General features: G+C 51.9%; 1 protein-coding gene across 3 annotated transcripts in view; it reads left to right on the top strand.

Moving 5' to 3' along the window:
* The window catches only part of myo5b (myosin VB), a 125,673-nt gene that overhangs the window by 76,336 nt on the left and 35,805 nt on the right, over positions 1-13,532 (top strand). For all 3 annotated transcript variants that reach the window (XM_054744635.2, XM_070552491.1, XM_054744637.2), the window contains exons 14-16: positions 1,439-1,522; positions 10,927-11,061; positions 11,134-11,231. In XM_054744635.2, coding sequence (XP_054600610.1) covers positions 1,439-1,522; positions 10,927-11,061; positions 11,134-11,231 — 317 coding nt within the window. The remainder of the gene's footprint in view (positions 1-1,438; positions 1,523-10,926; positions 11,062-11,133; positions 11,232-13,532) is intronic.

Here is a 13,532-nt window from a genome sequence, read left to right as displayed (position 1 = left end):
TAAAACAGACCGAGCCTGCTCAGTAAATGGTTGTGTGCATTAAAACAAGACTTTGAAAACATAGAAACGGCAACTAACTGCAGGGATGTAAGCACCTAAAAGGTTTGCTAGAGCAGTGACGTTTCTAGAGGCTCACCGCTGCTGTGAGGATGCATCTGGGCATGTAGACTCCAGGATGCAGCAAGAGGGTCAAGACAGATGTGTGATGATGTGTGAGCTAGCAGTAACATGTCACAAGGCACCAAAACCAATGGTGAGAAAATCTTCATCAGTTTACAGCTGATGAAGCTACGCAGACAAAACAGCAACAAAGTGAGCAACAATTTTAATGACAGGTCTAATCCCCAGCATCCGGACAGCTGAGCTCCAGATGTGTTCATGGTTACAGTGTCTGGGTAGCATCTGGATAGAACGTAGAGCTTTCTGTTGTCACCCACAGAACAAACCGTAAAGTAACACTCGTCTTTCAGTTTTTTTCGTTTCATGTCCAGTTAGCTGGACTCCCGATGCCGTTGTGTGGAGCTGCTCTTCCTGTCCCGTGTGTGCTCCTGATGCAAACACACATTCCTTCTGGGACACCTACATCAGCACAACACCTGTAAACCCAAACCCTGGGGCGACGGTGGCACAGGAGTTAAGTGCTCGCCCCGTAAGCGGAAGGTTGCAGGTTCGAGCCCCGCTCAGTCTATCACTGTCGTTGTGTCCTTGGGCAAGACACTTAACCCACATTGCCCGCTGGTGGTGGTCGGAGGGACCGGTGGCGCCAGTGCTCGGCAGCCTCGCCTCTGTCAGTGCGCCCCAGGGCAGCTGTGGCTACATTGTAGCTCATCCCCACCAGTGTGTGAATGTGTGTGTGAATGGGTGAATGACTGATTGTGTTGTAAAGCGCCTTGGGGGGTTCCAGGACTCTAGAAGGCGCTATATCAAATACAGACCATTTACCATTTACCATGAAATGTTAAAATCGAAATCAGTCCGGCGGCTGTTTTTCCATTTTTGATCCGAGACAAAAATAAAATGACAATAAAAAAAAGACGTTTTGTGTTTTTGTACCAGTTTAAAAAAAACAAAGACTTCTTCATTTTTTGATTTGAAAATGGAAAGAAGGAAAGGTACACGGATGATCAGGCGAGCTGCAGTGAGCAGACCGTCCATCAGAGGGCAGCACAATTCTGACTTCTGACCAGAAGAAGAACCAAAGTTCTGCTTGGTTTGGAAGGTTCTGGGCACAGTTTGGCTGTTCGTTTCTTAAAACAGAACCATGGCTTAACTAAACCAGGCAGAACCCAGAGCCAGGTGGGACTTGGGTCCAATTAAAGTACCAACCGGATGTAAATGGGTGGGTGGGGGGGGGGGGGGTCGTTCACTGTTGTTCCAGGGTTTGTGACCCGTTTGAGCATCTGACAGAACCTTCCTCGGGTTTGGTTTGTTGCTACAGGTGGAATATCTGTGCGACGGGTTCTTGGAGAAGAACCGAGACACCGTCTACGAGGAGCAGATAAACATCCTGAAGGCCAGCCAGGTAGGAACCAGAACCAGAGTCTGGATCAGTGACGTCATATCGACTGTCTCTGACCTCAAACAGCTTCTGTGTTCTATGACAAAGAAATGATCTTCTGCTTTGTACTTCATCTGCGCCGTTTTATATTCAGTTAAATCATGAAATTTCAGGGTTTTCAAACAAAAAGTTTTTTGGTTCCATAGTTTGATTGATTTATAATTCTCATTGCTCTTTTTTGCATCTTAAAAACAGGAAGACTAGTTTTATATACATTGCCCCATACCTCTAAACAGTAAGTCACATATAGAGAGCAACGGAGAACACGTAAGCATATATGATATTTATTTTCATTGCTTAGTTTTGTAAAAACTTGCAAAGATTTTAGACATTTTTACGTTCACATGAATTATCCTCGACACGTGACTTCTGTGGCGAACAGAACAGGTATAAAAGTCATCAGTTATAGAGGGACAGGTTCTGATTCTGCAGGCTTGCTTTTTTAGGGATGCACTGAGGCCTAGTCCACACGTAGCCAGGTAAAAAAAAATACAAATATCCGCCCCTCCAAAAACTTGCATCCACACCACCTCGTTTAAAAAAAACTCTGTCCACACGTACCCGGATAAATACGTTGCTAAGGACATGCCAGACCTGTAGGCGGCAGTACTTCCCCCGTTCTTAACCTCGTCCTTCGTCTGTGGTCTTCCTCTAGGAGCAGTAATTCCGCTTGCAAAAACAAACAAGCAGAAAGCGCTTGGACAATTGATAAAGCGAGCGCAGCTCTGAGGGCATCCATGCTGTCTGCTAGTGTAAACACAGGTCGCATACGTGATGTCAGCATTTTTTTGTCGCAGAAAGTGACGTTGCGGACCTTAAAACTCCGGTTTTGTCTGTCCACACGCAGACACCCAAAATGGAAAAAACGCAGATCTTCACTTTGGCCGGAGTTTTTAAAAAGATCCGTTTTCGTGTGAAAAAACTCCGTTTTCGTTTTCGGATGACAGGCCAAAACGTAGAAAAATATCTACGCTTTGGCAGATCCCCGGCTACGTGTGGACAGGGCCTGAAATATAACTTCTTCAGCGAAAAGGAGGAACCCAAGACCAAAACCCGAAACACTGAGGCCCTGTCAATAATTAGAGCCCCAGCATTTATGGCTATGATGTGTACTAGCCTCACTAAAATCAAGGCATTGCAATACATCAGTTACAAAAGCATGAACATGTTCATTTAGCACTGACAACAATAATAATAAACACAACAAGTAATAAATGTACCAGCTGATAACCGAAAGCCCTGCTGAGACCAACGGTGGAGTTGAATCTGTTCTCTAGTGAAAACATGAGCCTCCTGAGTTTCTGTGTGGGACTACTACTGAAGACCAGACCGAGTGCTGCTGGCTGGTATAACAAGATGTTCTTGATGAAGAAGAGCATTTCTCCTTCGTCACACAAGTCTGTTCCTCTTCTCGTCGAGGACACGAGCGGCAGCGCTGAAGTCTCACGGTCCGTTCTTCACCGACGTGGAGCAGCAGCAGCAGCAAGGGCAAACTGTTATGAGTGTGTTGCAGCTCCGTGTTTCTGTAAAAATCATTTTTTTTTCATGAATTCGACGTTTCTAAGGCATCGCAATCAAAATCACCGCTTTTTGGGGTTCAGAGGACACCGCCATGTTGGATTTCTGTTTTCTAAATGCGGCGCATTAACGATCACGTGAGAGCCGATCGCTTCTTTTCACGTGTCTGAGCAGAACCTCCCTGAACCGTCTACAGGTGGTTCAGAACGCCTGTGCTCGGCTTCTGACCAAGTCCTCCAAACACACCCACATCACCCCGCTTCTCCTCCAGCTTCACTGGCTGCCAGTCAACTTCAGGGTTCATTTCAAGATCCTGGTTCTGGTCTATAGGACCTTACATGGACAAGCACCATCTTACATTGGTGATCTTCTCAGTCCCTACACCCCCAGCAGGTCCCTGAGGTCCAGTGATCAAAGCCTACTGGTTGTGCAGCACCAGGCTAAAGGTCAAAGGTGACAGATCATCTGCTGCTGTGGCCCCTAGACTCTGGACCTCTCTCCCCCTGAGCCTGAGATCAGTGGACTCAGTGGTCTCCTTTAAAACTCACCTGTTCAGGTTTGCTGGGACCTTCATCACCTCCCTCTTTTCCCTCCTTCGTATTCACTCTCTCTCTCTCTTAGCAATTTTAAACAAAATTGTCCTTTTTTACTTATTTTAAACACATTTTTAATCATTTCCCAAAATCCTTTTTATATTTGAAGTTTTTGTTTTAGTGAAGCGCCTCATTTTTATTTTGAGAGGCGCTATAGATAATATCATTTTCTTTCTTTCTTTCTTTCTTTCTTTCTTTCTTTCTTTTTTCTTTTTTTCTTTTTTCTTTCTTTCTTTTTTTCTTTCTTTCTTTTTTTCTTTCTTTCTTTCTTTCTTTTTTTCTTTCTTTCTTTCTTTCTTTTTTTCTTTCTTTCTTTTTTTCTTTCTTTCTTTTTTTCTTTCTTTCTTTCTTTCTTTTTTTCTTTCTTTCTTTCTTTCTTTCTTTCTTTCTTTCTGCTCAAAACAAACAAGTCTTTTGAGGTTTGTGACTAGATGAAGTCGCCTCCCTCATCAGTCTCAGCTGTTCATTCATTCATGACGGGTGAAAATCCCGTTTCATTTTGGGGGACATTAAGAAAATGACGGTCTCCTGCTGTTTTGGGCCTCCAGCATGAGCCAGGTGACTGAAAAACCAGCTGATCAGAGGTAGATGTCAGCATATCAGTAAATGACAGAGTACAACTCCACATCCTTCGTTGTCTTCTCCAACTAACTTCCTGTTCCTGAAAACGGAGCAGCAGAGCTTTTATATAGTTTTATACTGGAGACCAGTGCAGACGTGCTGGAATAAACCGGTGAAGTTGTTCTTTCAATAAATAATGTTGGAAAAGGTGATGTCCTACAGCCATCTACCGTAATTCCTCTAATACAGGCCCTGGGCCTTTATTTACTCAAGTGCATCCTGGTTCAGGCCTTTATTGGAAGGAGGCCAGAATAAGAGGCAGGCCTCAATCTCAATATGGGCTAAATAAAGTACCAGTAGAAGGAATATAGACACGATTTTGTGTCTATTTGATTCTATAAAACACGAGGTTCGTTTATTGAAAATGTACAGTTAACATTGTACGCACATATGCCTATAGGACATTTCCATAAACACCGTTGTTCCGCTGGAGGATTTACCTAGCTGAAGCTAACTGTGGTGTGTGGTAAATCTCGCTGCAAACCAAAAGGCTTTTACGAGTCTGACAGCCTACAACTATTTTATTTCAGGTTGGTTAACAATTTAGAGATCCAGAGAAGCTTTAAATGACAGTTTATGCTTGTGAGATGTGCTATTTTAATTACGTAATTAACTGGTTAGGATAGCTAATGCTAACAGTGAGTATGTGCTAGGAGCTACTTCTAACTAATATTTTATGCCTTTTTAAATCCAAATTTCTGGTACATTTGTTAGATTTTATCAAGTTATTAATGCTACGTTACAACACTAAGCTAACTGCTAAAACTACTAGCACTCTACAAGCTATTTGCAGTGAGGACACGTGAAAACAGACGAGCTGCAGCTGCAAGCGGGACTTTTTACTGGGAAATTAACGAAATTCAGCATAGAAAAGAAGTTTTTCTGCACCTGGTCAACAGGTGATGGTTACTAACGGAAGTTACGGTGTAACTATGGTTCTGTGAGTTCCTGGATGACTGCCAGTGGCAGTAAACAGAGTGGATGTATCTCCTCGCGCTCTGCGCAGGTCGAGTACTAATGTAAACAAAGTCACGCACGTGACACGTAGCGCACCTGGTCGCGAGTCTATAAATTACGCGCCGATAGCTACGTTCGGGTCTCCCGGGATCTTCTCGCCCGAGAAGTTCCGAGTGACCCCTGTGACTGGCAGTCATCCAGGAACTCACAGAACCATAGTTACACCGTAACTTCCGTTCTGTTTCGTTCCCTCCTGACTGCCAGTGGCAGTAAACAGAGTGGATGACTTATGCCAGAAGTGTCACGAGGAACATAAAACTCACCGTCACTCAGGAGGTAGCCGCCAGAGGCAGCATCGCCGAAGCGAGCGTGGACCCGTGGCCAACGTTGAGGCGGTAGAAGCGTGTAAACGTGCACGGAGTTGCCCAGGACGCCGCAGCACAGACGTCCGCCAGTGGCACACCTCTCATCGCCGCCCAGGATGTAGCAACACTCCTGGTGGAATGGCACACGATCCCAGGGGGAGCCACGGCACCCACTGCCGCGTAAGCCATCGCAATGGCGTCCACGACCCAATGCGACAGCCTCTGCTTCGAGAGGGCCCGACCCCTGTTCACTCCTCCGTGACAGACAAACAGCTGGTTCGACTGCCGGACAGTGTTTGTGGCCACAATATAGAGCTGCAGTGCCCGGACCGGGCACAGCAAATTCGCCCGCCGTTGTTCCTCCGAAAGAAATGGGGGAGGGAAATACGCCCCCAGCTCGATTGCGGCATTCACGTAGCCCGCGGGCAGAACCTTGGGAAGAAAGGCGACGTTGGGCCACAGCGTCACCCCCGACCCATCTGCCTTCCACCGCAGGCAGGCGGGGCTGATGTCCAGTGCGTGCAGCTCACTGACCCGTTTAGCCGACGTCACTGCCAAGAGAAAGGCGGTTTTCACAGACACCACTGCCAACGGGGCGGTAGTCATTGGCTCAAAGGGTGGCCCACACATGGCCCGCAGGACCAGGGGAAGGTCCCAAGCAGGTGCCGGCCTGCACAAGGCAGGACGCAACCTTCTCACGCCCCGCAGAAACTGGGTCACCAAACAGTGAGCCCCAATGCTCCTGCCATCCACCAAGAGGTGGTTGGCCGAAATAGCCGCCAGGTGTACCTTAAGGGTCGAGGCGGCCCGGCCCTTGTCGAACAGGTGCCGGAGGTACCGCAGAACCTCATGCAGGGAACAAGAACCAGGGTCCACGTCCCTGCCAGAACACCAGGTAGCGAACCGCTGCCAACAGCGAGCGTACGTGGCCCTTGTAGACGGAGCCCTGGCACTATCCAGCACCCGCTGGATGGAGGGCTCTAAGCCGACTGGGGGCTGCCTGCCCCTTCCAATGGCCACACCGTGAGCCGAAGATGATCTGGGGACGGATGCCAAATCCTCCCCTCCATCTGAGACAGGAGGTCCCGTCTCGCCGGCAACCGCCACGGCTCCCCGTTCAGCAGACTGAGAAGCAATGGAAACCAGAGCCTCATGGGCCAGTCTGGCGCCACCAGAAGGACCTCGTGTGACGAGTCCCTCACCCGATGGAGGGTTGGTAAGAGCAACGGAGACGGCGGGAAAGCGTACAGCCGAACCAACGGCCAGGCATTGGCGAGGGCGTCCATCCCCAGAGGGGCGTCGGCCTCTGCCAGGGAGAACCACAGAGGGCAATGTGTGCTGCTCCTCGAGGCGAACAGATCCACCTGGGCCTCTCCGAACTGATGCCACACCCTCTGCACCACCTGAGGGTGCAACCTCCATTCGCCCGGGGGAAGACCCCGCCGGGACAGGCAATCCGCCACCGAGTTCCTCCACCCCGGAAGGTGCAGCGCCCTGATGGAGGCCAAGCGAGGGTAAGCCCAGGTCAGCAGCGTCTGAGCCTCCCTCAACGATCGCAACGACCTGGTGCCCCCCTGATGGTTTATGTGGAACACCGCCGAGGTGCTGTCCATCCGGATGAGCACGTGCTTGCCCCGCAGAAAGGGCAAGAAGCGCCTCAGCGCCAAGTAGACGGTCTTCAACTCCAGGACATTGATGTGAAGCCGTGCCTGACGGGGGCTCCACAACCCCTGGACCGACCTGCACTGCCAATGCGCCCCCCAGCGCCTCGACGTGGGCAAGGACCCTGGCTGTGGCCAGACCCACTTCGCGACACGACGGCGCGCAGACGAGCCAGTCGTCGAGATATGGCAGGACCTTCAACCCCGCCCGACACAGGGGGCTCAGGGCTGCCTTCACGCACCGCGTGAAAACTCGGGGGGCGAGAGACAGGCCGAATGGCAGAACCAGAAACTGGTACACCCTCCCGAGGAAAGAAAATCGCAGGTACTTCCTGTGCCCCGGATGGATCGGGACATGGAAGTATGCATCCTTGAGGTCTATGGTCGTAAACCACTCTCCCGGACAAACCACCTGAAGGACATCGCGAGTCCGAAGCATGCGGAAGGGCAGCACCTTCAGGAACCGATTGAGACCCCTGAGGTCCAGTACCGGCCGCAGGGGCCCGTCCTTCTTGGGCACCAAGAAATACGTCGAATAAAAGCCGTCCGCCTGCAAATGCGGCGGAACGACCTCTATGGCCCGTTTGTCCAGGAGCACATCTATTTCCTGCATCAGGATGCTGACCCGTGCAGGATCTGTGACCGAAGTCACCCTGACCCCCGAAGGGGGTGGGGGCCGACGGCGGAACTGCAACCTGTAGCCCTGGGACATAGTTCGAACCACCCAAGCGTCTCCGCATTGGGCCTCCCAGAGGGCCAGGTGCTGTGGTGTAAATCTGCCCCGCCGCCGGCCCACAGCCCTCAGGCCGTGTCCCGACGCCTGTTTGGGGCCCTGGGGGGGCGGCGGCCCCTGTCCTGCCCCGAGGATCCCCGGGGCGGTGCCTGACGTGCCCCCGAGCGTCTCCAAGTCCCTGCCGCAGCCGCGGTCTGCTGGGCGACCTGCACGGGGGCGGCCGGACTAAACCGGCGCCGAGGGTCCCGTGCCCCTCGTGGCCTGGACTGTGGCATGGGGAGGACCCCTACCCCGCTACGCCCACTCCAGGCCTCTGCGGCTTGTCTAGACTGCCGCCGACGTTCCAACGCCCGCTCAGCCTCGGGCCCGAACAACTGGCCCGGCACCACGGGCAGACCGCGCAGGCTCTGTCGGCAATCATCCGACACCGGAGCCTGCGCCAACCAGACCTGACGGCGAGCCACTACCAGCGTGCCCAACAACCGACCAAGCTCCCTGGACATCAGCCCAAATGCTTGCAGGGCTGCGTCGTTCGTATCGCCCAGTGCCATCCCCGCTGCGCCCGACTGCAGCATCTGGGACTGGGCTAGCAACAGCACCGACAGCGAATTGCTGGTGCGTGCCATCCGTGCCCCGATGTCGTAAGCCCGGCACAGTAAGCAGTCGGTCACCCGACACTGGGTGCTCGGACAGAGGACCCTGTCCCTCAATGCCTCATCCGGGGAGAGCACCAGCGAGGCAACGCAGTGGTCCACCGGGGGCATGTGGTCCAACCCGTAGGTTCCTGCCTCCCGCATCGATGCCAGGGTCCTGGCATCCCTACCATGGTGGGAGAGCTGTCTCGGGTCCCCCCAGCACCGCTGCAGCTCCTCCACAAAGGCTGGCGATGGTGGGACCTGAAACGGGGGCGCCGCCGGAGCCCGGCGGAAGAAGGGATTCCCCGCCGGACGGGCCACCGGCACGTCGTCCAGTCCAATCCTGGCCAGTGCCGCTCGCAAAATCGCCCGCAACTGACAGGGGTCCTCCGCCAGCTCCGAGCTTGCTGAGCTATGGAGAGACATCCCCGAGTCACCGTGAGCTCCCAGGCCCGGGGGCTCCATCACCAGCCCCTGACTACGGCCAGGAGAGGGGCCCTCCTCCTCGAGGGACTGAAACTCCGAATTTGAGGCCCTCACAGAGATCAGGTCGTCCGGGCCCCCCTCGTCCGGGGCTCTGGTCAGCAGCGCTTTGAGCTGTTCCACCTCCGCCCGCAAAGAGTCCACTTCCTGGCGAGAGGGTTGCGCCACACGCCGCTTCTTGCGCCTCGGGCTGCCGCGTTCCTCAGCCGGTCTATCCCTCCGTCTCCCGGAACACGGGCGAGGGACACCAGAGGGCGGCAGGTCTGACTCAAACAGGAGGCACTCCACTTGACGTAGCCTGTCCTCCCGCACCGCCAGCGGCAAAATGCTGCAGTTCATGCACGGGTCAGTCAGCGCCTCTCTGAGGTGACCGACGCCCAGGCACTTAGGACACAAGTCGTGGCCGTCCTCCACCTGGAGGGGAGCCCCGCATGACGTACACTCCAACATCCTTACCGGTGTGGGAGACGCCAGCGACTCCACAGGAACTGAGCGAGGACTTCGAGGAAAACTGAAGAACGCGATTCAGTCCTGGAGTTGTAAAACAACGCACGTGTGTGTGTGTCGGCTAGGTAATCTGAGCGTGCCACCACCACGGTCAGAACGTCCAGCCCCACTCACCGGTAACGTTGTAAAACAACACACGTGCGTGTGTGTCGGCTAGGTAATCTGAGCGTGCCACCACCACGGTCAGAACGTCCAGCCCCACTCACCGGTAACGTTGTAAAACAACACACGTGCGTGTGTGTCGGCTAGGTAATCTGAGCGTGCCACCACCACGGTCAGAACGTCCAGCCCCACTTACCTGTAGCGCTCGCCGGCCGCACTCACCTCCCCTTTCCACAGGGAAAAACCTGCGACCGCCAGCGAGCCCTATCCGAGCCGGCAGCGGCGGTCCGAACGGCGCCGGCCGGCCGCACCACCCGCACTCGGTAACAATTAGCAGATAAATAACAGCGTCAATCCACCGCCCCAGAGGGCTCCTTCGAGCGCTCCGACCACACGGTCCCGGGCAGGAAGACGCCAAGTAAAAACAGTACTCACCTCTCAAGACCGATAAGATCCGAATCACGGACTTACGGAGCGATTGACCAGCGAAGCACGCCAGGCCAACAGCGAGAAGATCAAAGAGACCCGAACGTAGCTATCGGCGCGTAATTTATAGACTCGCGACCAGGTGCGCTACGTGTCACGTGCGTGACTTTGTTTACATTAGTACTCGACCTGCGCAGAGCGCGAGGAGATACATCCACTCTGTTTACTGCCACTGGCAGTCAGGAGGGAACGAAACAGAACTCACTGTTTCTCTCCTCCTGGTTGCTCCCACCTCCAGGAGCATCGGAGCAGCTTGTGGGCCGTACCAACGTGAGGATTAGGGGAGGGGGAGTCGTAATGTTTAATTCTCTTTGGTTGTGCTCTGCTCTCATTGGACAATGCTGTATCACTGTTAAATATGTTTATAAGCTCCATCTTTTTTGGGGGACCAGAGGGGGACATGCCCCCCCCCCCTCCCCGCTGGGATTTTTGCCCATGATTCATGACTTTCTGTAGAGGGCCTTCCTGGGCTTGGCTCCATCTCATCTCCATACAGTCCTTCACAGGACCAGGCTTTACGGTAATGTTCCATCTGCAGTTTCCTTTGGTTCAGGGAGCTCCTGTAACCGAAGGTAGAGTCCTCTCCTCGTTCGTAGCCAGATGTTCAGGTGTCTACACCTGTGCTGATCCACTGCCTTTGTTCTGTGTGATGTGTGCTGATGATCTTAAACTGGCTTTGGGTCGTAAACCTTCATGTTGGTTTCCAGTTCCAGCTGGTGGCAGACCTGTTCCAGGACAAAGACGGTGTGTCCTCCTCCAAACCGTCCAAGGTGAATATCCGCGCCCTGAAGACGGTCCCTAAAGCTCCCAACAAGGAGCACAGGAAGACCGTGGGACACCAGGTGGGTGTTTGGTTCTGCTCACACTGTTGACTTCCTAGTTCTGGTTCTGATCCGTGCGTCTGTTTGTTCCAGTTCCGATCATCTCTCCAGCTGCTGATGGAGACCCTGAACGCCACGACGCCACACTACGTTCGCTGCATCAAACCCAATGACTACAAGGAGGCCTTCTCGTGAGTCCGCCGCCTCGTCTCTCCTGAGTCAGGGTCCTGGTTCTGACCCAATCCAATCAGAACAAACTGCTATGTTTGGAGGAGTGGGTTAGGGTTAAACAGGAATTTATTTTTAAATAAACGTTTTATTGTAAACTTGATAAAAAACTGAGCAGAAACACTATTTTAATGCAAACTATCAGAGGTTTGCTGACGTGTGAACTCGAAAGTCTAATGAGGCTTTTATTCAGACGCCTCTGCCTCGCTGTACTCTCATGCTGCTGCGGTCCCGGTGCACCATCAGACCGCTACGCCTGCCGGCTCCTCCCACAACAACATCCATGCATGCCATGTTTGACGCCTCTGCCGAATTGTCCACCATCATCTTACAATCAGCATGTCACGGCTGCAAGCCTTGAGTGAAAAGCAGGAGCCAGGATCACCCAGCCCTAGTGATCAGCCTGACACCACCCCTCCTCCTCCTCCTCTCTCAGGCTGCTGAGGAGCACAGCTGAGCCCAATCTTACCAACACCTGTATCAAAAGGCTGTTCCTTCAGCAGTCTGGGAGGCAGCAGTGCAGGGGTTCTGCTGTCCTCCAGGTTTTGTTTGGTTTCAACCCCTGTCGTATGGATGAGTTTTTACTTTTTAGTCTAAAGTCTTTTATGATCCAGAGGGTTTTAAAGGTTAACTTGGTTTGGTGCAATTTTACTGACTTCGGGTTTAAACACCTTTGTTGCGGTAAAGCTTTTAATATAAGTCTTTACCAGGTGTTTTTATAGTTGATAATTTGTGATGTTAACCTTTTAGAGAGATCAGTTATCTCGTTTTTAGAACCTTTTTCAACAATTAAACCATTTTAATATCCACTGTCCAGTTCTTATGTTATCCCCGTCCTTCACATTTTACCAACACGTCGGGGACGTAACACAGCATCATAACTGTGCCTTGGTAGGAAGCTCTTTAACTCGCCCCACTTTCGGTGCACTCTGCTCCGGACCTCTCTCTTCTCCTGCTGAGAACACGCAGCCTGGCGCCCCCTGCTGGTACGGGCGTGTAACGACCCCAGACAAACATCAGCATGTGTGAATGCTCACCCCGGCTTTCCACGGGAGCCGTCAGTGGCACGTTACTAAAGCAGCACGTCTTGCTCGCGTAAACTGCTGCTTGGCCCTTCCCACGAGACGCGAAGCAGCAGGGGAGCAGCTGTCACTGACCGAGCACGAAGTCACATGAGTGACTTCGTCGGTAAACACAACAACAAGCAGGAGAAAACTACAACATGGTTTGTGTTTTATGTTCTGTCCGTTTTATAATCGCCAATACGGACCTGAAAAACAAAGGAGACCGCTAGCTAGGTGATAACTTCTCACGGGGCCGCACATTTAGTAACTTGTTTTAAAAGTAAAGCAACGGAAGGCAGTATGTTTCTTTATTCTGAAAATCTCTGGAGCTTCTCTCCATTTCCGCGTCCGATTTCCTGTCTTTACTTCCCCAAAAATGTCGAACTTGACCCGTTTCAGAGGCGTCGCGCGTATAAAATAGAACCGGCGCGTAAAGGCCGCAACATGCTGCTCCTGAGACGCGACCGACTCGCGCTGCTGACGGCTCCAGTGGAAAAGGTTCTGTTGACCACAGCGGTTCCTATCAGCAGCTATGACGTGCTGCTGCAGTAACGTGCTGCTGACGGCTCCTGTGGAAAGCCGGGGTCAGACCCCCGTTATAAGACGACTCCACATTTAAAATGATTTTCATTGAAAAAACCTGGTCCTATAATCGGGTCAGTACGGTATTTATTAAATCACGACTCGTGAAACATTAAACGTCTAGAATTGTAGACGCTGTTGCAGATTGAGTTTGTTTTAGGTCAGGATTGAGACTCTAGAAGGATTTTCATTTGAAGCGGCAGCAGAACGTGAGGACCAGAGCTGCAGGTAAACCTGGATGTCCTCACAGACCAGAGTTTGCTAAAATAAACAATAAATGATGAACAATCTGCTTCTAGACCTGCGGAAAGAGAGCAGGAAGGAAGGAACACATTTTAAAAGGTTTGTGTTACAAGCCAATTTACCGGGCTAGCTCCACTCTTCTAGATGTTATTAAATCTCAGGGTTTGGCTTGTAATCAGTGTAATGAGCGTGGCATCTAGTTACCAACAAACACCCTTACATTGTAGAGAGTTGATTAGCAATCACCAAATGACCCAGGGCATCTAATTCTGACAAAGTTACCTTTATGTAGAAATAAGGAGGCTCAAACACACCTACACACACCCCCAGTCCATGAAGCTTATGTACACTTCAGGTTAAGACCCTTGCCAGCTG

The sequence above is a fragment of the Nothobranchius furzeri genome, chromosome 6 (assembly GCF_043380555.1).
Source record: "Nothobranchius furzeri strain GRZ-AD chromosome 6, NfurGRZ-RIMD1, whole genome shotgun sequence".
In the NCBI taxonomy this organism is placed as follows: domain Eukaryota; kingdom Metazoa; phylum Chordata; class Actinopteri; order Cyprinodontiformes; family Nothobranchiidae; genus Nothobranchius; species Nothobranchius furzeri.
The sequence above is the reverse complement of the archived record's forward strand: the minus strand, read 5'-3'. Positions and strand labels throughout refer to the sequence as shown.